The sequence below is a fragment of the Branchiostoma floridae genome, chromosome 2 (genome assembly GCF_000003815.2).
Source record: "Branchiostoma floridae strain S238N-H82 chromosome 2, Bfl_VNyyK, whole genome shotgun sequence".
In the NCBI taxonomy this organism is placed as follows: Eukaryota; Metazoa; Chordata; class Leptocardii; order Amphioxiformes; family Branchiostomatidae; genus Branchiostoma; species Branchiostoma floridae.
Window position 1 is genome coordinate 8,345,692 of NC_049980.1, and position 25,878 is coordinate 8,371,569.

At 38.6% G+C, this 25,878-nt stretch overlaps 1 protein-coding gene across 1 annotated transcript in view; it reads left to right on the plus strand.

Annotated features, from left to right (window-relative positions):
- Positions 1 to 799: 799 nt before the first annotated feature.
- LOC118408272 (calcium/calmodulin-dependent protein kinase type IV-like) overlaps positions 800 to 25,878 on the plus strand; it is a 38,747-nt gene continuing 13,668 nt past the window's right edge. The window contains exons 1-5 of the mRNA XM_035808944.1: positions 800 to 1,134; positions 11,388 to 11,466; positions 15,835 to 15,897; positions 17,817 to 17,899; positions 20,286 to 20,358. Of these exons, the coding sequence (XP_035664837.1) occupies positions 1,025 to 1,134; positions 11,388 to 11,466; positions 15,835 to 15,897; positions 17,817 to 17,899; positions 20,286 to 20,358 (408 nt within the window). The 5' untranslated portion in view covers positions 800 to 1,024. The remainder of the gene's footprint in view (positions 1,135 to 11,387; positions 11,467 to 15,834; positions 15,898 to 17,816; positions 17,900 to 20,285; positions 20,359 to 25,878) is intronic.

Sequence of the window (25,878 nt, forward strand, 5' to 3'; positions counted from 1 at the left end):
ATCGGTTCTACGTGGGTTTCAATTGTCAACATTTTCAAAATATTGCAGTCTGAAACTATCTTCCATAGACTTAACGATCCCCAAATACTGTACCCTACAGTATCTTTATATACATCGAAAATAGGCTACCCAACGGATAAAGGTGAACCAACGTTATCTTGTTAAAGAGAAAACTTATTTAATTTCCATTGGTTTGATGGATAAAAACTATTCAATGTATTTAGAGTAATGTACTGCAGAATGTGGCAGATTGGTTTTGGGAGTGCCTTAAAACTTTAACTGTACTACAATTAATTAAAATTTGGTATGGCGCTTGATTTATTTTTGCTGTTTATGTTCAAGGTTTTAGCACTTTGCTGCAAGAAGGTATTTACGAGTTATCACAAGCTGCCACTTGTGAAAGGGACAAAAAGGGTTGTATATCATGCATTGTTTGGCATTTTTATGACGTGTATTACTTCTGATTATGATCCCGGCGGATGTTTACCCCCGACCCCAGGAAATCCCCTCTTGAACAGCTTTTTTGTAACCTCCCACATGTCACGGGAACACACCTGCGGGAAGCACGCATGCCCAGAACAATTACGTGACGTAAACTCAATGTTTACATCGGGGATGGGCCATTCGTAACTAAGGGGGTACTCGTGCTTTGTTGTGTACACCGGTCACCGTTAGTTAACTAACCAAGAGAAGTAGTTTATACACAAAGTAATGTGTGGTTATGTACATGTTGTGATGGAATCACAGGATAGTACGATTAAATCGTTTTACTACACGACGCCAGCTCCCCTCGGGGCTGTTAGTGTACCGTCCCCTAGTGAAAGCGGGTTGCCAACAACTTCACTACAGACGCGAACCGAGCAGCCAATGGGCCAACCTCCCAACTCATAGCAGCACAGGCATCCCCGATTCAACCGCAGTCTGTTTCCCATACAAAAATCTCCACTGCTTCCAGGCGCGTGTACGAGTGTTCGCAGGGGAGATCTCTATCATTTTCGTGCCGTGTGACCGACTAGACTTACCGATGACTGCGATGCCAGCGCCGAGCCGAGGGTCCGACACCTTCTGGATCGAGGGGTCCCGCACGGAGGCGGCGTTCGAAGATTTCTACGAGCTCGGGCCGCAGATAGGACAGTGAGTATATAGTGATCCCTACTTCCTGTAGAAATCACACTTGTGTGTTTCGCTGTGTATGATTAACGTTTTACCACGTTCAAGTCTAGAATCTGATTAACAGGTCGTGCACATAGATTAGACAGTACAGTATTTACTTCAAAAATAGTCCGGTCTTCTAGTTAAACGATCAAAGACCACAGATACACGATGGTACATGCCTTGATACCTCACCTGAGCAGGTGTACACAAACAACAGTGCGTGCACATGTTGGTTACCAAATACACACGGAGATCGCCATGAATGTGAACTGGCAGTCTTACGTGCGGAATTTCAGATGCTTCGGGAAGATTAGACGTAAGAATAAAGTTTGTGCACAGTCTTTGCACGTGGATTAATGCTTAAATGGCATTCTCCCGGACATTCCCTGCGGCTCGGTTTTGGCCATCGCTGTTAAACGTTCGGCAACACAGCAACGGAAGATTGCCAACAATACCCCCTGAAGTGGCATAGTTTCCCCTTGGCCTTTATATGGTTTGAATTATAGGGGTGTTTACTTTACATAGTTCAAAGAACTTGGCACAGTTTTGTTTATGGTCCTGTGTTTCAACCGTGGCAAAGGTACGTGTTTTTCCATGCATGGGTGCGGCCAGGAAGTGATCAGGTACTAGTATTTTTCATGGTGCACCTGGTGCTAAAAGTAAAACCAACCATTGAAGCCGCCAGGATCTATGTTTTTTTGGGGGGAATTTAATAAATGAAGACATTTATTGCCACATAAGGCCAAGTACATTAACAGGTTGCTCATTTACCACAATCCAATAAAACTTAAGGTATTTAAATGAGATATAAAATGGGACAAACACCCTTTGAAAAGTTAGTTTATGAAATAAATATTATAAAATTTTTTCTGTTTTCAAACTGTAGGTCTGTATGCCTGTAGAGATTTTAACAGCAATGATACCAATATTGATACAGTGTTGTATTCTTATAGGCAGGGGGTGGGGTGGGGTGGTGACACCCACTCCACCTCTACACACACACACTACATGTAGGAGGTATCCCAAAAGAATAATCAATGAAATTGAATCATCTGTTTGCAGCGCAGTCTCCGTTTTCCATAAAACTCTGGAAATGCTATCTCAGGGGTTTGGATTTCCAAACTTTCCATGGGTGCATGCTCTCAGACCCCCTCAAAATCTACAAAAGCCCCCCCCCCCACAAAATCCTGGCATGTTACTGACAGATCTCGTAAACCCATTATGTAAACCTCAACAAAGGCAGCTCCATCATCCCCCATCCATAATGATTTTTGAAGTGGCCCCAACTGGTGAACCTTACAGAAGGCACGGTCGTTAAGTTTCAATTGGCCTTCACACACGTCAGGTACCTGCAATAAACTTTCATCAACGTCAGTCTTTGGGAATTTTTACTGACCATGGAGCCAAGTAATTAAGACTTATTTGAACACATTGAAAGATTCTGTAATATTTGACATTATGTTTATAGAATATAGACCCTTAAGATAGATTTTGAAAACGTTGCCAATTAGGTGGAATAGTTACAAGCATGATGACTGTTTAACGTTAATAGATTCTCAATGGGAAAATTAGAGTTGATGAGACACTCCAGACAGGATGAAAGCTTTTACAGTGGGGACTAAAGTCATTGGTATTTCTGTAGGGTCATCAAACAGATAAATGTACCTTTATTACAGCTAAAGCCTGATGTGATATCATAGTACTATGTAATTGTACTGCTATCGTTTGTGTGGAGATATGACATAATATAACAATATGTTGATACGCAACATAGATTGTAACAGCTGATTATTCCCCTTTCCATAATGTTTAATGGCTATGGACATTTATTTGCTGAAATAAATTTTCATTAACTAATTGAAGAAATTTGTCATAATGAAACAATTTTATATAAGCCTCCTTTGCAGCCTTCTAGGAACGGCAGTATTTATTGGGGGGAGGCGTTGATGCTGCGGTATCCAGTCTTTTATCTATCAGGGCCAGGTTCTTATACCAATATCATTAAAATCAGCATTAAGAAATATGCGCAGCAGACTACATTGTATCACAACTTGTTGCGAGTGGTGGATGATACACAAAAAGTTGTCTGCTGCTGAAGGGAAACCTGCTTCATAATCTGGACTTTTGTCGTAATTGATATCTTCATTAGTGCCAAATATACCGTTTTTAACTCATATAGACAAGTGTACTGGTAAAATATGACACCATGAATGAATTCAAAGTTGAAGATGATGATATGTTTATTTTGGTAATGAATGACCAGTGTGTCAATATCACGAGTGTTTTTTCTAAGCAGTTTTTTTTTGTGCGGAATACTTTGTACACCAACATCCAACTGGCTCCAGATAAAATTTAACCAAACTTGAGAGAGAAAAACAACACATCCAGTCCACAGGGAACACAGTTTAATGATTGCTGGTACAGAAGGAGATCTCTTTCTGCCTGAAAGTCGATAACATTTCATTTTCTATGCCATTGGTAATGTTAAAGGGTGTGAAATAGGTATTGATTTTGGTCTGTACAGAATGATAAAGTCCACTCCCACTGTTCATGAGTGGGCGTAGATAAGTTAGAATTCATGGCCATGGCTGGGATTGGAATGGCATATAGGTAATGATGGTATTAAGAGGGTTCAAAGTAGATCGAACCCCCATGGGTGTATTCAATATTGAATGTCCACGAGTGTAGCTCAGATGCAGATATTTTATTCCTAAGTTAAAGTAAGAGGCTGACATATTCCAGAGAAATTTGCAATCGGAGATTGGAAATAAAACCCTTGTCACGATACGGGTCACAGTTCCTTACTGTTGCTACGAGTACTTCCTAAGGAATTCATTACTGCCAGCATACTTCTGCCCCTGTATCTCCATCCCCATGGACACAGCTCTGTTCTTTGCCCCAAAAGGTCCCTGTGAATAGAATTGTAAAGAGGCAGTTGCTTGTATATCTTGGACGTTTTTTGTCCCTTCGACATGTGTAAATGTTGTAAAGATGAAAGAGACATGTCTGAAGTATGTGTTAAACTTGTTTACCTGGAGCTTCTGCTGGTTTGTATGCATTTGCCATCAACGTTTTATCAGACGAAAAGTACTGGGTATTTTTTTGGTCAAAATGTCATCAGAAGAAGCGGACTGATGATGTAAAGACTTGTGTTACAGGTCGCCGTAACAGTTACTCTCCAAGCAGAGGTTATGCTCCGGCTGTTTTTGACGTTTTTTCATCAGGATTTCTATGTTGTACTCTTTTGTCGATGTCTCGTGGCCTCAATAATACAGTACAAAATAGAAAGCCGAATAAAAACGCCTAAGAAAACGTGCAAGCAGATTAATTAGCAAAGCTGCATTGCACTACTAATACTAATTAACAAAAAAGTGTCATGCTTCATCTTCAGTCTGAGGTTCAGCCATTTTATCTTTTAACCTTTAGAAACTCTCGGAAACAAGCAATAGAATCCAAGTGGCTTCAATATTTTCATGTTATCTTGCTCAGGTGATGCAGATGGCAGACTCACCACGCACATTCACCCCTATAGCTTTAGTTATGATATTATCCACCATCACTAGGCGAAGCTGGGGTGTTTGAGAAATATGCCCCAAGGAGTGATAATGGTGTGCAAGACTGACGTTACAGGTTGTTGGGGAAGATTAAGGGCGATTGGCTGACTGCTTGTCTCAAGAGTCACATAGCTAGTGAAGCATTTGATGCGATGTTTATATCTAAGAATCTTGATATAGCTGTAGGGCTTTCTGGTATCAAAGTCTAAGAAGGGCCCATAGTAAATAAAAATCAGGAAAACTGATGTGGGTGTGTAGAGTGTGTGGGTTTCATGTTATATGTGAATTATTGTTATGCATCAGCAGCATTCTGTGTTCTAATGTGGATATGAAAATAGATTGTGATACATAACAACTGTTTTGAGGACTATGCTGCAAAAACTTTCTAATTTTTGATAATATGTCATACATATATCAACTAGCAATACAATTAGAGATGGCAGACTTCATCCCATTTAACGATAACCACCTTGGCAATATGCAACTATACGTCTGTCAGCATCATTCATGCAAAAATGTCTTTTTGCCACAAACATATGTACATCTAAACAGCTCTACCTTTGGTTACAATATTCACCTTACCCAACTCTTAAGGTGACATATGGTAAAGATAATCAAAGTTGAGGACCTGATAATTGTGCTCGTGTAAATCATTCATTTTGAGGCTTATAAAGTGGCAGGATATGACAGGAACATCTGGCACATCATATGGGATATTAAATCACTGGGATTCTTGATCTTATACACCATGAAGTTCCCAGCACTTACATTGCTTCCATTTACATGCACCTGGTGTATGTGGTATTCAGGCCAAGTGATATTGGTCTTTGTGGTAATACACTCAATAATCAATTGTACTGTCAACCGCACTTCACTGGTCCGGACTCTAAATTGCATCTGGTTACTTTTTTATCGTCGTTATCTGGACGGCTTTGTGCAAACAGGATGGAAGTATGGCGCTTGGATTGCGGTCATGATAAATTTCATTCCTAGTTTAAGTTTGATTCCAATTGTGCACTTTAAGAGATCTGTCAACTTGATAATGTCAGGATCACGAAGACACCTTTGACAGCCTGATTTTACCAATTGTAACTGTGAGAAGACTTTTCTATTTATTTTCTATGCCTTATCATTCATGATAATTTTGACAGGTAAAGTAGTTGGCCTGGAACAAGGCTGTATAGCATGTGATTACCCAACTTCTTTGGCATATTGTAGATCATAAAGTACAATGTAAGCCTGTTGAAAAGTACTTTGTTTGGTATTTCATTGTTTTGTGACATTTCTTTTTTTAAATTTGGCAATGACCTTTCTCTTGCTATTATTGATCTTTTGGAAATTATAGCCCTGCGAAAATGTTGTTACTTCTAGTAGAGTTATTATGATGGGAGTTACGTAATATACTATATTTCTTTTGATAAAGTAAGATCATTCCACTTAATTAGCATTACATCGATTGCAAAGCCAAATCTTAGGGTTATCTTCTTGAACATTTTTAGAATATATGAAAATATTAATTTGACATTGTTTTGTAGAATGTTTATGACACAAAGGAATGATTTTTCCTCCTCCAGGTTTAATGTGCTATGTTTTACATGTAAACAACATTCCTAAACAGTCAGAAGGTCATGTTCATGACCATGTCTGTAATGCCTACATTTTTCCAAGAAAAGAAACAAAAGAATTGACAGACTTTAGCATTTGCATTGTTGTGTACCAGTCAGGGAAAAGTTATCAGGGTGTTTAATGTGATATATATGGTGTTACTTAATTGATAAATGTATTATATAGTATTTGTATGGATATTTCCAAAAATCTATGATCAATCAAATTAACAAACTGTGTAGTCAAGATGAAAGTTTTTCTTTTTGAAATCTGATCGTTGCTGAACACTGCACTAAATGTACATGTAACTTCAAATTTCTGCTGAATCTTTTGCTGAATCTGATAAACATGTTTTGACAGGTGGTTGCAGTGTTGTTTCATTATGCAAAATTTAAGCCAACGTGTATGTGGCTGAGTTTACGGTCTCCTGCCTTGTATGTTTGGCAAACTGCACAGAGAACTAATGGGAATCGCTAATGTCTAATGGTCAGTGTGCAATATGCATCTTGTTTTAACAGGAAAGTTATGGTTACAAAAGCATGCCATCCAACTCATGTCTGTAGTGTCAGCACTAGATACTTGATCATGTTTGAAAGAGAATAGACTGGAGTCGAGCAAAGTTCAGGGTAGTTACCACTACATTCCTCACTGTCCTGTCTGGCACAGTGTCAAAACTGGACAAACAGACTGCTGGTAAATCACATTAGTCAAACTTGACTTTTGCTCAGTAGTATTTGGAGAATAAAATGAAATCCAGGGCTTCTGTAAATTAAATGTATGATACTTACTGATTGTGGTCATGTGTGTTATGCTAAAGGCAATATCGGCTATAAAGAATACATAGATTGATTCTTACTATCCTTCAAATTCCCTTTAATAAAAAAAATCAGCAGGTGTTTTTGACTACAAAGGAGTCTAGATTTGCATATGTCAGATGCCTCCAGACCCTGACTTAAACCACTGTAATCCTAATTTTGGCGCCCTAATTTTGACACTTCTTTTTAACTTTCAAATTATTACTAGAGCTGAAGCATTTAGATTTAATGTTTAATGGCATTGGTTTTAACAGTCAAGTCAATACCCCTGAATCTAACATCTCTTCAGAATCTCTGAACCATGAAATGTTTTCATAACACAACCATGAAATGTTTTCATAACACTTCTTCTGTCCTTTTTATGATTAATGTGGCAATAGAGTACCCTGACCTGATTGTTGCTGTTGAATATTTAATGACAATGAATTATTGTTGAGGAGACGTTGTATACATAAATGTCTCTGAAGGATACACTTGAAACCAGGTCCCTAAGACCACTGAATACATATAATAACCATTCTGATGATATAGTGTGATACCCTCTAACCACATGACAATAGACAGCTGTTGTCATAGAATCACAATCAATTGGTATGCCTATTACTATCTTGTGAGTGAATAAGCTAGCACAGTTGCATGACAAGAACCAGGCATTAGGAATTCATTCAGAATTCTTAATGAGGAACCTTGTTGGTTGCTATGGGTGAAGGTGTAAACACCCGAAGGTAATGACAGAAAATTGCCCTGTAAAACCATGTTATGTGCAGCACATTGGTATATGGCAACAAAGACCTGTCCAAGGTTGGTTCATCCTTGGAACAATAAGGTTCAGTTTGTGCATCCTTGGTCGGGAGGTGAGAGGAGGGCTATGCATGGTTTTGTTAGGAGGAGAAAAGGAAAGGATTGTCATGAGGCTTTCACATTAACCCCGGGGGCCCCAGGTGTAACAATCATGGATCAAAGGCCTAGACTGAGTTTCTGTAGTATAATTTACTATATTTTAGTATAAAGGTGATACAGTTCAGCAGGGCTATACTGTGTCTCCATGCAAGATCTGACCCTCTGTCACGTCACAAAACCTCGCTTGTTTTGGATAGACAAAACTTTCACTTTGACCATCAAGAAAATCTTAATGACAGACTTAGTACAGAAAGTTAACAATTGAAAGAAAAAAAAAGTTAACAATTGAAACTTTGAAAGAAAAGATTTAAAGAAGATTTGAAGCAGGAGTCAGCCCTGGTCCATACTCGACACAACTTATGGCACAGCCGAATAAGCTTGGTGGTTTGTCATAATTTTGCAAAGGCGATTGTATCTTCCCACACTCTATATTTAATGATATCTTATATGTTTATAGATTTCACACCCACTGTCATTCTCCCAGTAGATGAACAGGTAAAAATAATTACTAAATTCAATACTAACACTTCGAGTTAAAAATATATTTTCCTGGTTTTCAGTAATGCTCTTGGCAAGTTGTAGGATCATAAACAGGGTATTTTGTACTACGAATATTAAACTTTGTGATGCAAAGTAATGCATGGTCTGCAGATCATGACAAACTTTGCCCTAATCTTGCTTCAATTGCTCTCAGCTTTGGTACCAAGCTTAAGTCAATACCTACTTGTTAACCTGGTATGGCTTAATGGTGTCTGACTAATCAATTATGATTATCATTAAATATGCATGTTGAGGCCCTTTGTTATTTTTCTGACTCACATGCAAAAATATTGCATGTACCATTCAAAGGATTCAACACCAAAATGTTATGTCAGCACTAATCGTTGAAGGAAGTTCTTGATATAATATCTTAGTATAAACTTTGCCTGTTCATGGTCTCTACCATTTTCCAACAACCAAGAAATTAAATTGGTGTGGCTTATGTCCATATACATTTGTAACATTGTGCTGCCATTACTTTTAGATTATGCTGCAAGTTTACATTTCTTCTGGTGGTGTGATGGTGGCCTATGCACAGCTTCTTAGGTCTAGTATGTTATAAAATATAAAGGCAGTGGCTGGCAACAGGTGTTTTGGTCTCTTGAGTAGGCAGTTTACACACATCAGAGAGCGTACAGCTGTAGGCATGAGAAATATTTGGCAATGTCCTGGTGACAAATCTCTATGTTTATGGATAGACGGGCATTCCATTGTCACTAAAGTATTGAGCATTATAGTGCATTTGGGTTGCCATGCACTGTGTCAACATGTAAGTGTCTGTTTAAAAATCAATCTGGAGTGCTTGCAGTCTAAACTGTGTCAAGCATGAGGAGAAGTCAGTGTAAACAAATGTGTTCATGGGGTTGCATATCATTATATACATTTGCACATGTACAATGTAAACTTTCAAAGGCTTCTTTCTGCTGTGCTGATTTTGGAACACAAACATGGTATCAGGTTTACACATACGTGAAGTTACGCAAGAGCTAGGTGTTAGAAAATGGTAGCTGTTCAGAAACAAGGCAAAGGAGAAAATAAAAAGGACAAATGGTGGCAAGCTGAGCATTGTTTAGTGTTTTGTTTCAGGTCAATAATTTACTTTTGCTTATTCAATTATAATGATCTGCTCCATCAAAATTTTGCTGCAAAATATTGTTTTCAAAACAACAATTCATAATGATTGTTATTTTTTCCTATCAATGACGGCCCACCTCAGCAAAGACTGATATGCAGCGAGGATGAGTGAGTGAGTGAGATACAAACCTCAAAGCTTGTCTCTAGGACCTGGTGCATTTTGTCTTACATGGTAATTCCATATGCACAGAACCAGTAGCTCTTTTGAAGTTAATAGTAAGAAGAGAAGATTTGATTATCTGTTAGCATTAAGATTTTTTTGTCCCACACTCAAGTTACTCAAATCAAGCAGGTTAACTTGATTACCCTGCACCAGAGAGAGGACATCTAAAGAAACTATAATATTACATTTTCTCAGTGAAACTTTATACTCTCCCCTTCACCAAGTCATTAGTTTCTCCAAGTAGGAGGTCTCTATTCCTGTTTATGTTGTTAAAATTGTTTTTTACTGTTCAGGATAGCTTAAAAGGCTAGTAAGACTAACTTTTAGTAGTTTTACTCGACAGTTTGAAAGAGGTAGCATAATCTAACATTATTATAGCAGAAATTTATGATACATACTAGAAGTAGTAAACCTAATATTTCATGTCTTTATTTAGCCATTGTTTAAAATCTATACTGTCCTCTGCTCTCAACTCTAAATATGTTCTTCCTGTGGCATAGACCCACACAGCCAATCATAAATGAGGCTATCGAAAAAGCCTTTTGAAATTGATTGGACTCATTGTGTGGTCTTTTACTGTGCGGTAGAACATGCCTTGATCTCAGTCTAGATGAAAGCATGCATAAAGAAAATTTATCACATGTTATGGATAAAACATAGCAATCACTGAGGATGATACATACTCTGTACTCTGTAAGTCCATACAGAAAGGATAAGTCTCCAGCCTCCTTTTATTAAGCTGAAGAGAGCATGCGTTTAATGACCATCATATCGGAGCTATTTTTTCTTGGCACACCTGGTTTCCTGCCCATGTCATCAAAAGATGTACTGATTAAAAGAGGGTTCCGACCATCTCATTAGTACATTCAGTATTGTTACTGTGTGTATGGGGCAGATATTGGGCCACAACCTATCTTTTTTTCTTTTGAAATTTTATTCTGTCTTTTTTTGTTTCAAAATCTTAATGGGTCATCTTTTGAATGATAAGAGGAAAAACAAAACTATCTTTTGTGCCACTCATTTTATGGGAGTCCATGTTTTGTTGATTTTTGTTGATGAATATATCATTTCAAGCTGACAAAAATACATTTTCAATTGGTCTTGTACACAACAATTGGTTTTCTGTATTTGAATGCAAAGAAATAGACGCTAGTTCACCTTTTTGGGGTAACCTTTGTCCGTTGTTTTTAAAAGCAGGGTATTTAAGGATGTTAAGTTGATTTGATTTTGGTTTCAACAAGGATGTTATATAACATCCTTCAAATTGCAATATTTTTTATGTATAAAAATGTAAAAATAAATTGCAGTTTGACATTGACTTGATGTCCCTAAATACTCTACTCAACTATACGTAGCTTACCACATAGATAAAGGTGAACTAGCTTTATAGCTAGAGGATCTTTTCAAACGCTTCAAAAAAGGATAATTCCTTTTTAAGTCAACTACAGTTTAGAATGGGAACATCAGAGCTGCATGTAGCTTTGTCTCAGGGCTCAACCATTGTTTTTTTTCTTTTCCCAGTGGAGCCACATCTGTTGTGTACCGTTGTGAACAGCTGGGCACCAAACTTCCATACGCAGTGAAAAGAATCAAGAAAACTGTAAGTACTTCAATCCTGTCCAGACCACATGTTACAGACAACACATACTTGGTTATTAATTTCAGCTTTGAGTACTGGAAACATTTTTACAAATGCCAGGAGCTCAGTGAAAGGCGTTTGAATTGGCAGTAGTCATGAAAGGCATCTGAAGCATTTTAGAGATAAATGAAAAATATCTCAGACCAATTTAAAGGCCTTTCATGGAGCTCCAGGCCCTAGTAAGGTCTTCACAGTACTCAAAAGTTAGCTTTTTGCTTTTTTAACTCAAGTATCAACAATACGTACAGATCACAGTCAATAGCAGATGGTTTGACATCAGCTGAACTGTCAAAAATAACCATTTTCATGCTTCTTTGCTTTACATATCCTGTAAACCACCATATGGTTTAACGCACCAGGTTTGTACCGAAGAGTATAAAATTTGTCCTACTGAGCTAACTGATTTTCTTTGAAAGACATTTCAACATAGCACATCCCACAAGAAAGGATTTCTTAGGTTTTGTACCTCCATAGGGAAATTAAATGTAACCTATTGCCATAGCCAAGCAGCCCTGGAATCAGTACCACGGGCATGGCTATATCCCCATCTTCTGTTTACAGATGAGATACTTCTACTAGCAGTCTTCTGAGACTGGACTGCCAAAGAAAGTCATAACTATAAAATAACGGGATGAATCTTTTGTACAATTTGTGTATTTTCATTGTGCTGGGAGAACTAACTTTTGCTTGATCTATTATGACGGATGATGGGACCTTTCTTTTACAATCTTCTATCTGACTTTTTGGCAGCTCTTTTTTAGTAGCATACACGTTGAATGAGTGACAACTTCTGGGATTTGAACTTTTGACCGCAGGACAACAATCAGGATTTTGAACTCTTGACCTATAGCTTGATGTGTTTTTCAGCTGTCATGATCTGTAATAATAATAACTGATGATTGTTTGGTTTGACATGTGACCTTTGAATAGAAGACATCAACAGATGGTAGCATGGCCGACAAGATGAAATACATCCCTTTTCAAAGTTCTTTTATGCACATGTGTATACAATGCTACTTTTCTTGCATATTTTCTGTTTTGTTTATTTCTTGGTGGTAGTCTACATGTCATTCAGAGTATCTTGCAGAGAAGCAGAGATTGCTATGTGGTGGCTGTTATTTCTGCCCACTTACGTCCCTGCCCTTCTATGCTGACTTACGTATCACTAACACATGCACCCACACACACAGGGAAGGCTGTTTGCCGACCTAATAGATTGTCACTCTCAGCCACTTTCCGAGCAAGGGACCATTAATCTCTGACCGGTGGACAAGTAAATTATTATTTCCTGTTTAAGCTCATTGATAGATGCATCATCTGTGAAGAACCTTCCGGGAAGGCATGAGGTTGTCAATCATTGGTGGTGTTCTTGGAAAGGGCATGGCAAAAATATGCTGTGGGAGATTGTAAATTAGTATAGGAAGCTGCAGCTGAACTGATTGTTTTGGTCGCTGTAATGGATTAAAACTTCTGAAGTTTACCTTACCTTTGCCCAATGATATATTCTGTATCTGTATCTGTATCTGTATAGCCGGTATAACCGCCATTCGGCGTAACACACCAGCTTCGCAGGCACGCGGCGCGGCAGCAGCTGGTTATATTACACTGAACGATCCGTCACACCTAACTTTTGCACATCTAACTGCAAGCGTTCTTTAAAACTATCCAGAGAAGATGCCCCTACTGTACTTGGTGATAACAAATTCCAATCTACGATAGTTCTGGGAAAATACGAATTTTTGAACACATCAATCCTAGCTTGGAAACTCTGGTACTTGAAGTCATGGCTGTTTCTTGTTCTTTTTTGAGCTGGTATTAGATACTTATCAGTCGGTACGTCCACCAGCTTATTGGTCATTTTGTACATCATGCAAAGTCTGGACATTTTCCTTCTGTCTTCAAGTGATGTCCACTGTAGATCTGTTTTCATTTTGGTAACACTAGCATCCCTGTTGTAGTTGTTTGTACAGAATCGGGCAGCTTGGTTCTGTACCCTTTCAAGTTTATCTTTGTCTTTCTTTGTATACGGATCCCATACTGTTGCAGCATATTGCCTAGCTGCTAGCCTATTTTCTCTAACTCTAAGTTTACCTGTAAGCCTTTACCTACCTATTTGCCCAATGATAAATGGGCATTGCTGCTAGCCTATCATCTTTATTTCCCCAGCCATAAAGACAGCAAAGCAGCCCATCCTTTTACGTTTTAAAGGGTTATCTTTTATTTCCCTCTGGGCTTGATGCGCGGTATATCTCATGAGATTAAGTGCAGTACCCCATGTCAACACAGCCAAGCATGAAACATGATTTGTGGTTAATGCCAATTGATGCTTGCCAAGAATGTCACTACCAAAAAGCTGTAGTATAAACTCTACTAGTTGATCATTGATAGTATCAGGTTGTAGATAGACATTTTCCAAGAAAGTCATTTCAAAATTTATAATATGGTTACTTCAATGCGATGCCAGCTTGATAGTGCTTTCCTACCTGCACAAAATGTTATAGCCACTATACATAATGGCCACTGAACATGAAATATGAGTCAGTGATATCTCATTCTATCCATAAAATTGTTATTTCATCTTCCATCAATGCCTTGTCTATTGAAAGTCATGTCAGAGCTAGAGACTGATTTCATCTGTGGCTTTTGCTATCTCCCATGGGCTGGCCACATGTATTCCTGGGTGCTGCTGCAGATCACAGACCATCACCTGTGAAGGAGCAGCCCTCTGTAGTTTAAGTAGCTGACATGGCTGCCCTTTGGTGTACCACATACACATGTATGGTGCCATTACAATCACATGACTTTTCACCTCTTAGCCCAACAAATTGGGTGTATCAAATCTATTGGCTTATTCCTACCGGAAGCCAAGTACATTATTTTGGCTGGGTGACACAAAACGCTTACTGCATTGCTATTGTTATTGATTATTAAAACCAACATTGGCCTTCGTTCATTGGTCATTAGCAACTTTTGAAACCAACCATTGGATTTCATTGGTAGTTATTGGTTTTTGAAACCAACCATTCACCTTCTTTGGCATTATCGACTACTGAGACCATTGGCCTCCAGCTTAGTTTCCTGACACCACAAGAATAGATTACCAAACAACACTTCCAAAGGCTATCAAATGAATAGGTTGTAAAGAGTATAATGTATCTTTCGATGTGCTTTTCAGTTCATCAGAAGCTGCACAGCAATGACTGCAAAGTCCTGTATACACTTTGTCTTGAAGGCTATTGGATTGCTGCAATGGTACCATGTAAAGCAAAAAAAAAAAACATGGCTCCATGATCAGTCAGAGCTCTAGGACGATAATACAGATAGGTAGATGAGAGGTAGAGGATAGATACAGATAGAAGCTGTGTTAAAAATGATTGCGCAGTCCTGGGGATAGAACATGCCAGTTTGAATTGTTGCCATGGTACCGTGACTAATGATAACTTAACCCTGCTGGAGGCTACAGCCTGTGATATATCATTTCACAGCTTGCAAAGCAGAGAAACATGGCTCCATCATCCGTCAGAGGTTTAGGACTATTCAATTCTTTGATTGGATATGCAGAAGCTGTATTAAAACGATTGCACAGTCCTGAAAATACCTTCATTGTCTTAATTGTTGCCATGGTACCCTCACTTACAAAAAGTCAGCCCTCAGGCCAGTAATGCTTCCTACTTGTATTAGTATCATGCCTCTATTGCCAACACTGGTGGAAGCTACATCCTGTGAATGTAATGCTGGTTCACCTATATCCGAGGGTAACCTATATTCGTTGTTTGTAAGAAAAAACGTATATAGGGATATGAAGTCGACGGACGGTGGTTTCAAATCGAAATATTTTGAAAATATTGCAAATTTGAAAGCACAGTCCGCAGACTTAATACTCCTAAATAAGCTGTTTTTAAAGACAACGGATAAAGGTCACCCACAGATAAAGGTGAACTAGCGTTAATGCAAATTCACATTTTTCTGCAGGGTAACGTTAGTCAACAAATCAACAGACGTTAGTTACATAAAGGAATAAAAACCTGCTTGTTTCTTCACCGTTAAGTGTTTTAGTTTCTGTCCACTTTAGGTCCATCCTTGACAATCATGACACACATTATGAAGCTTAAGTCATCAGCATTTATCTTCAGTTGATTCCTATTGTGAAGACTTGGATGTTTGCTCTTGACATTGTAATACTTCAGAGTCAGACTTGCTGCAGTGAACTTCAAGGTTGTCAGGGACTTCTAGCTGGAGATATTCTGTTCTCTGTCTTTCATTACTACTATTATATATGAGTGGACTTGTTCAGTTGTGAAAGTAACCCGGAGTTGTCTTTTCTTTCAGACTGACAAGAAGATCATCAGAGCTGAAGTTGGAATCCTGCTGAGACTAAAGCACCCAAACATTGTAAGTTTTATTTTCCTAATGGAGACAAGTACAAGCTTCAAAGGCATTCTTTATGTACAGATGAGCGCAATGGCGTTACGGATTGTGAGCAAAATCCCCCCTATGACGAAGGCAGTTTTTTGTGGTTCAAAGGGGTCTATTGTTCATGTGTCAGTATTATGGACAGAAGCAACAGTTGAGTACTGTTGTAGACTGTTACTGCCATAGCTAGAAGGTGATAAATGACAGGAATGGTCAGGGAGGGTGCAATAAAAATAGTACCTTATTCTTATGGACTTGTTTTCCATATAAAAACCCCATCTTGATTGGCACAATGATTTTTTTTCAAAGTTCAAACCACTCAGAAATCCTCTCCACTGCAAGGTATATCTTTATTCTTTGGAGTTACAGTTTTGTGCGAAAAATGTTTAGTATTCCATCCATCTTGTTTTCTTTGAAAATGGGATCGGTCTGACTGTCACATAAAAGGCCGAGGTGAGATAACTTCATATCCACTCGCAATACTTCCTGTGGCTTCCACGTCCTCAATGTAAGATGGAAAGCCATGAAAATGGGTTACAGGACTTGAACCCACGACCTTTGGGACCTAATACCCAGTGGTGGCTGAAGCGTGCTATTAGCACCTTCCCCTCTAGGATATGCTCTCCTCGTTTTGGTAATTTTCCAGTATCCATGATGGATTTCGATGAATAATACAGCGGGCAGCCCATGAGAAAGCCATTCCCTTCCATTAACTTTCTCCCCCAAGTGCACACTACAACTTGTCATTTGGAGCATAGATGGATGAACGTTAGGTATGCTGGCTTTACCTGTGAGAGCACTGCGGTTTCCCATTATATCTCCGCCCTTTCCAAAGACGTCCCAAAGGATAGCAACAAAAGCTTCTATCCTTTTCCCTTTCTGGTTTTTTGGGACAGAAAATCTCTTCATTTGGATGATGTATTATTCCATGAGATCGGCTTTTCCTCTTTCTGAAGGCTGTATGAGAGTGCCACAGCTCAGTTTCCAAAGCTGGTTAGTACAAACAGGCCCCTGGGAACAGTAGATTGTGGAGCAGTGATAAATTATGGATCACTTTCCTACTCAATTATTAATAACTTTTTTTGGCATTGAGTTGTCAACGTCATGCGGATATCCTTGACCTATGATATATCAAAGAGTTATTAGCCTTAGGGGAAGCCAGGCCGAGTTATTGCAAGTATTTTTTAGCAAAGCCTAAAACTCTATCATGGCATTTGGTAAACTTCATCTTCCAATCTATCAAGAAAACTTGTATTTCTTAGATCTTGGAACAACTGCGAGATAACAGAAAGATAGACGGAGTGCTTGGTTTTAGGACGATACTGACAAAGTCCTACTAGTAAATACTGTTTTATCTTGTGATATGTGGGGCCCTGCACTAGTACATCTTTTTTGATTCAAATCCTTTTTTTTACTATGATGTCACACCATTTTGTTTCTTGGATCAGCTGTTTCCTTTTTTCCTGATCTGAAATAAATGCCTAAATGCCTTGTCTTCCTAGCTGTAAAATTTGTCTGTTCATTTATGGAAGTAATCTTTTTGAGTACATTGTTTGAAATGTTGAACAGTTTGATCGGATTCTGTAGACTTTCTTCTCTGTTTTTAATCTCAAAGTTGCTAATTCTTGAATAAGAAAAAAGAGAACCAGGAAATTGAATTGAGTTGGCCTAACATATAATACTTTATTGTTAATAGAAATACATGTACCTTGAAGTGTCAAGACTTGTTCTTGAATAAGCTTCATCTTGCAATCTGTCATATGGAAGTAAAATCTCCCCAAAATTATGAAAAAAACGTGGCCTTAACAGCCAACAGACCTATTTGTCTCATAGCACCAGAGATGCAACTTTTTACTAGTACCATTACTTGAATCTAAGAATAAACTGTACATTTTCAGATTCAGCTGAGAGAGATATTTGAGACAGCATCTGAACTGTACCTGGTGCTGGAGCTGGTTACTGGAGGGGAGCTGTTTGAAAGGTAAGATAAGCTTTAAACTAAAAGGCTTTTAAAGCAGAAAGACATGGTTGGAGGCCTTTGACCCTTTTCAGCCACGATTTGAGGACTAATGTCAAAATTCACCAGATAATAGTATTTACTGGGTCAGCCAATAGCTTCTGCCTACATATTTGATCTTTTTTATAATGGAAAGTTTGATTCTTATGGAGCTGCCCCTAAATCTGAATTGTACCTTGCTGTCATAAAAAAAAAGCTTGATATGTGCACTGGCTATTCCCAGTGACATACAATACCCTTACTGAATGTCTGCACCCTGCAGGCACCATCTGGTAAATCATTGCTGGTAATTGTGTATTTCTTATGCATTGAACTTTCCAGAAGTGCTATTTATAAAAATACACAGTCACATAAGATTGTGCTTCACAGCATCTCTTACAATGTACCAGTTGTGAAGTTACATGATTGGAAACTATAGAAAATACTGTAGATCTATGGTGAACATATGGTGATGCCTGTCCCTGGTGCTGAATATAGAATTGTAGTACACTACATGGTTGGAGAGCAGGAATATTACATGTACTTGCCAATAAGGCTTCAGTTGATAGTTTTGGGACTCTAGCAATTCCTTGCACATGGCCTTGGTGCTGAATAATTTTAGGTGCACTTACCTAACATCCAAAGAAAGAAAACAGATATGTCATCTGCCCTGGTGCTGAATGACATTCAAGGTTTCAAATCATCTTTATTCTGTACAAGATAACTACATACATACAAAATGCATATCATCTTTATTCTGTACAAGATAACTACATACATACAAAATGCACGTTAAAATCCTAGGACAACCCTTTATCTCATGGTTTGATATCTCCAGGAGGACGCAAAGCAAAAAAAAAAAATACAATATATTAGTTGGTAAGCGCATCGGACAGTTTAGGCGTTGTCCCCAAAACCTATCAGCATATTACCATGTTTTATGATATTGTTCCCGTTATGATGAGGTGAGGAAAATACCTTATATAGAAACATGGGGAAAGGATCCATTTCATGGAGCTGTACAACAAGATGAAATATGTAACATGTTTATCAGATACCTTTTGTATTCCAGGGAGCTTAATGTGTAGATCTAGGGCAAGCCAAGCCGGAGGCGCTACTTTATTACTGATAGCTGATACCAAAAGCAAATGTCAGGCACTTCCTGGCATCATCATTAATGCCAGTCGTCCTTGCTTCTAGGTTTACTGAAGCCTTATTGACAAGTACATGTACATTTTTATTATAATGTTCCTGCTATCCCACCATTTAGTGTACTACAATTCTATCTTCAGCACCAGGGGCAGGTATCAACATTTCTTTACCATGTCACTCCTATATCGAATGAAATCCTTTGAAATACACAGAAAAACATACAATCTCTTCTCTGAATTAAAGATTACATGGCAGTATGTGATGGTTTCAGGTCGAATTGATGTTACAGCTGCAGGAGAACAGTTAGTTATTGTTAGTGACTGTATTTTCACAAAACATGTACAGTTGATTTTTCCCATTTCATTTGATTTTCACCCATTTGAAATATCCATGTCTGTTTTGCTTTTCAAGAAATGTTGGCATGCAATAACTTCATTTGTACATCAACTCTTTAGAAGATGATTTAGAAATATTAGAAGATAATTTCTAGTAATATTCCACAAGGATTCACCACCCTGTAGATCCATATCCCTGCAAAAACATGTGAGAGAAAATGAAAATGCAATTGACAAAGTACCCGAGAGGAAGTGACAAAAATAGTGCGCTGTAGGAATTTGGGTAGTGCAGTCGGTAAACAGAAATGTCCTTGCATCCACTTTGCTTCTACCACCTGGCACCACCTGTTTTTAGATATGAACGCAGAACTCAAGGCAAAGTGAGATAAGCAAGACCTTGGTGGTAATTTTAAATTCTGTAAAAAAAATGACATCACAAAATTTGCCACTTACTGCTGGTGGTGCAAATGGATTTTTTTCAATCTCCCTTGCTAGCTATCTAGCCAATACTATCTGATCACTGCCCACCTCTGTATCAGGGACCCCAGCAGCAACATAATCTAATACTGGATATTACTACATTTTGTACACTACTACATGCATTTCAGTACAAAAACCACTCAACTGACATGACACTTTCTATCATCAGCTTCCTGATATCATCTTCTAGTATTGACATCATTGCTGCAAATGTCTCATGTAGGCCTTGGCTTGTGCTCTGAAGACTACATTTTGCTTGATAGTTGTGGAAAAAGATTGATGGCTGGATTGCTGATCTTGTACCCAGGACTAGTTGAAATGTATTAGACCTGGCAGAACGTGGAAAGGAATGAAGTCAATGCTAGAAGGCAAGATTGTTTGTAATCTTTCTCTCTGTTCCACAGAATCATCCAGAAAGGGTACTATTCGGAGAAGGATGCAGCTGAAGCAGTGAGGCAGATCTGTGAGGCGGTTGCTGTAAGTACCATCCTCCATTACAGAAACGTGGGGAATGAACCACAGCATCAGATAGGGATGCAAACATGCACACCTCATGCTGATGATCAAGGAATAGTCAAAGCTGGTTGCACAAAGCACTTTGCAACTGTCCATGATCTTTGTAGCAGACCTACCTGTTGCATGATCCTTCACACATAACTTCCTCTTTTAAAAGCACAAAGAAACTCTAGAATGTATTTAACTCTCTAGTATGTGGGTGTTGGAAAAAGGCATGTGTGAGTGTAGTTGTAATTGGAATATGATAGTTGTAGCTAAACTCTGATACTCCTGGATTAGATGCATGTTGGCTGCTTTGAGGTTTAGTTCTGTTGATGAGCTGTAACACCTTTAATGTCACCTTGCCAGCCCACACCTTTGAGACCATAGTTATTAGTTTGGACGTGTTTTGGGTGATGAAGGTGCCCATACACCCTTCCTGCATAGTGATTGCAAGTTTCTCAGCCCTATTAACATAATGTCTTGTGCTTTGTGTACCCCAAACTATAGGCTGTTGTTATACATGTATTATACCATGAAAAGTATTTTTGAAAGAAGGTTTCTTTGTTGGTAATTTCTCGAATTGGTTTTGTTCATGACTTAAGTGAAAAATTTAATTGTGTTAAATGCATGTAGCTGTCAAATAGTCGGCGTCAAATAGCAACTGTAAGTGGCTTAGGTTAGCAAAAACAAACAAAGCAGAGGTCACGGGTTCGATTCCTTGCATTCCTGGCAAGATATTCTGTCCTTGTAATGGCACTTAAGGACTTTCCTCACTCCACCCAGGTGTACACTTTCATTTAGTGATATTGCCTGACTTTGGTTGGGTACATGAAAACAGTGGAAGGAGAGGGGCGGGGTTTCCCTTCCAATGCCGTGCCCTAGACACAGTGGAAAATAACAGACTGCCCCTACGGCCTCAAAAAGGCTGTGGAACTACCTTTACCTATACCTTTTTTTAATGCATGCAAAAATGTATGTGAGGGCATCAACAGGCTGTTATAATACCAGGCCACCAGACCAATAGGCTAAACTTTAGGTGGGCTAATGGGCTATTGGTGATGCAGGCTGAAAGGGTAAAATGAGCAATAAGGGACATAGAACCTGGACACTAAAGCCCTTAGTGCTCATCTGGGTGGTTTGGGTCAAATGTTGCTTATGCTTGAGATGGGCATCTGAGAAACCATTAGGAATACAATGAGTGCCCTGATACCATTGATCAGGATGTGTTCATAGCCTGTAACATATTAAAATATGATTGTCTGAAAGAACTGTACAATAAAGTCAAACAAGAAGACAGGATACAGAAAGCTAGATGCAAGAATAAGCTTTTCTTCACATAGCTTGATTTCCATGGAAATAAAAGTGTGTACCTTTATCGCACACTTGTGATTGCTACCTTTCACGTTGAAGGATAATTTTACAGCCATGCCCTAATCAGCCATTAACAGCCATTTGGGAAGTCAAAGAGAACCAAGAACCTCCCGGCACTTCACAAAAGTACCCCCATAAGCCAGCAGGCTCCGCAGACAGCTGACCCATTTCAGCTAATGGCTTCCCTAATCAGCCTCGTCCCCAGTGGAAACAGACACAAATCGTTTCACTCTCTTGGTGCTAAGATCTTCAGTTAGCTGCTGCATCTGAAGGATGAGTGAGTGTGACAGGGAGACATCTATACGAATCAGCGGCTTTAGGGGGGCGAGCCATGATAATTCCCCTTTCCAATCCTACTGTAGCAGCAAGGATAGAGTTCACAGAGCTTCTCAGCACAAAGTGACAACTTCCTTGCATCTTCAAGGAGAAAATGCTTGCTTACTTTCTGTGTAGGTACAGTTTATGGTGATATCGTTTATGACGTTTCCTTAAACTGGGACGTCTTGAAGATATGCATCTGAAGAATTTCTTATTTTTTGTCAGCGTTAGTTAACTATGACTTACAGAATGTTAAGGATGAGAAAGGTTATGCCACCTGTAATCTACCATACATGTAGTTTATATTCTACAAGCACTTACAAGAATGCCATTATAAGGTCACCTTAGGGTGTATGTATTTTCAACCTGCACAAGAAAACCCATTAGCTCTTAATACCTGTGGTTACTGGAAAGTGCTAGCTCTTTCAGACAGCAAGGAGAACGTTTTTGTAATGATGAAAAGATATTGCAGAGAGACAATCTAGAGTACTCTTCAGGCACATTTCTCTGCATCAGGTGGAGGTTGTGCTTAATGTTTTTGCATTCTAATGACTTGTGTCTTATCCTGAAAGGTAGACTTGCAACTCGTCTATTGGTATACTGTAGTATCATCTTAATATTCATAGCCTTGGGACACACATTTTGTGTTGTGTACCAGTATTTGAATTATATATTACAGAATTTTACAGTTGCAAGATAAACCAATAGTGAAGCCATAGCGATATGTGTAACCACCATGCATCATTTCGAGTACTTTTTAGTCCGAAAAGTCTTGGTAGACTTACTGAAGAAAGCTGATTGCCTACAAGTTTCTACAAGCTTGAGGTCAATGGCCTTTATGTGTCCTGTGGCAACCTACAATGTGTTTTGGCTGATGATATTCAAAGGAAAAGTAAGCTTCTGAGAGGCTTTTAAGAGACTCAGACCTAAGAGTGTTCAAAACTGATGACAATCTCACAAAATCCAACATTAGGAAGTAGGGTAGATTTTTGCGTAGGTGTATGGTAGCATGGTCATGATGGTGTTCAGTTAGCCCATGTTGATTTGATTATGTGGATGACATCCTCTAGCAAACCCAAAACTTATGTGACTGTGGGACAAAAAGTGGTAGCCCAAAAAGTTACATGTACAAAAACATGTACTTTCATTATGAAATCTTAGTGGTCAGGAAGGTTTATTAAATGACTGAACACACATTGAGTGTTGAATACAATAGACTCTTCATTTTGTTTCACATCCTCTTCTTTGGCTTTGGAATCAACTATATAGTATATAGATGGTATTCTACATGTATACTATCCATTTTCTAATATTTTTCTTGTCACAATTTCTGGCATGCATTTGCTCATTTTGCAGCTTTTTATGAAGGGCGAAAACCTTTCTTTTGAAAACGGATGAAAATTGATGTGCTCGCGGATGTCGATAATTCCATGTAATCAAACGGACATGGCCTTACTAAATCTCTAAAGTGATCTGAGCTCATAGAATGACTGAGGTGGAACCAAAAGTCAATAATGCTTTGGACGTCGACAGAGAAGACAGTTTTTCATTATTAGGCTGCCCATGCAGTGAACAGATCCATGAAGGTTTATTGAAAAAAGGGTGGATTTCATGCTTCTTGATGGAAGACTCAGAGTAAGAGATGCATGGAGATCTTGGGAGATCAATGTGGTTATTTTCCCCGCCTACAACATGAAAAGATAAAGAACATGGTCTTCTGAGTTCTTTCTTTGCACATGTCAGGAGCGTCTACCATGAATCAGGCCCAGCTCATGAAAATGATGTATTCAGGCCAGTCTAAAGCAACTGAAAGATCACAATTTTATTTGAGACAAATACTAATACTCATTACTAAAATACCCCTGCCAAATGGTAGTTCATATATTTTGCTGAAGTTTTTGCTACCTCGAGTTGTGATCATCAGCTGTGCAAACAGCAGATCTTAACAGTTTTAGTTCTTACTGTGTGTCAGAGGTGAATATGTAGGATTGTCCAGTATTGGGAAACTCTTTGTCGTTTGTAATGATATTGCTGTCATGATTGAGACCCCTTTCCATCTGCCCCTGACTGTTGCTTCTGAAACCGCCCTTCAGTTGTACAGCAGGGTGCTACACACTGTGGTGCTTAGCATGCAGATGGCATTAATGGACATTTCAGACCAGAAAAAATGTGTCATTTCCATTTGTATGTAGACAGTAAGTGATACATTTGAGATATGCTGGGGGACCAGAATCCAACACATTTCCGATAATTATTTCCCTTTTACAAATGTGTGAAATGGTAGATAACGTAATCAATATGCACCAGGCAGCTTTCTCTCCTTACTTATGATTTCAACATGTCTGCTGCAGCCTTGGGCTCCATGGAAGTTTCTCTGGTATTCAGATACTGTGACTGGAAAAGGTCTTGCCTTTCCAAAGAATTCATTGCGATCGTATCTAGCAATAATTACCGTTGTATGCTAAAGCACAAGGTAGTTTTCAATACCATATTATATTATATAATGTGACGTAACTTATATATTCACAGTATGATATATCTTTGCAACTAACTTATATGAAGGTGATTCTGGTAAGTCGGTGTCAGCAAAGAAAGATTCATCATTTGTGATCACAAATAAAAGACCCAGCTTAGCAGCTTGGTTTATGGGGGTAATAAAAGTTTTTTATGGAGGAAAAAAATGACGCAAATTGTTGGAATATGTTCCAACAATGACAAAAACTCATAGATGTTTCTAAGTTGTTCTAAATAAAGAGATATTTGTACCATTTCTTTCCCAATGTTTCCAACATATCTAGATAGGTTCAAACATGTTCAAACTTTCATTTTCAATTGTTTAAACAATTTAGAACTTCAGTGACTAAAATATTCTTTTACTTAGAGTAGTTTAAACTTACTACAAATATTATTTCAAAACCCCTTCGGTGACTCGGAATCGACTCTAAATGCAGAAACTTTTGTGGTGGTTTAATGTTCGCTGTTTTTGCGGTGAAGCAGCCACCAATTTAAAACTTTCCATGGCACTAAGAGACTTCAGTGTATGGTGCTACCGTGAACTTAAAACCACAGTGAAAAGTCCTTATTGCTGCTACCGCAAAATTAAATCCCCGCAAACTTAAATGCATTTACAGTACATGTATTTGATTTGTTCCCTGTCTGCACTGAATGCTACTTGTCATGGTCTGACTAAGCTCTACAATCAGATTATCTAGTAAGGATTGTCACATGAACAGCTGTCAGACTTTAATTTCAAATGTTTGCCACCTGCACATATATCAAAATGTAGATTTGAACAGAAAAAACAACAGCAAAGTGTTTTCCAGGACTGTTGCAAAAGCTGGCCTAACCTGTTAGTCAGAAACAAATGTGTACACATAACCCCTAAACTTGGGAGGAAACATGCTTCATAGGCTATATGGCTGTTAATACCCATGTCCAATTAAGAGATAACCCATGTGTGCCCCCATGACCCTTCTTCAGCGTTACCAGTATCCAGCCTTGTCTAGTTGATGGAGAACTCATTCATGCTGAAATCTAATCAGCAGCCAGATTCACTGGAGCTTTGTATGACCTTACACTTCACTTCTGCCCAGATGTTTTGAGCATCATGACCTTGTGGATGCATCAATTCTACATTTGTATGTCTTTCCTTCATTGTAGTGAAGGAAATGTTCCTCCTTTGAAAAATGATATCTCTAGTAAGTGTTAGTTTTGATATTGTGTATAAAGCTAGATATGCATTCATAACACAATCAGTTGCATTGAATTTCCCTGAAAATATGTGTCGTAGAGATTTCTATTGCTGCAATG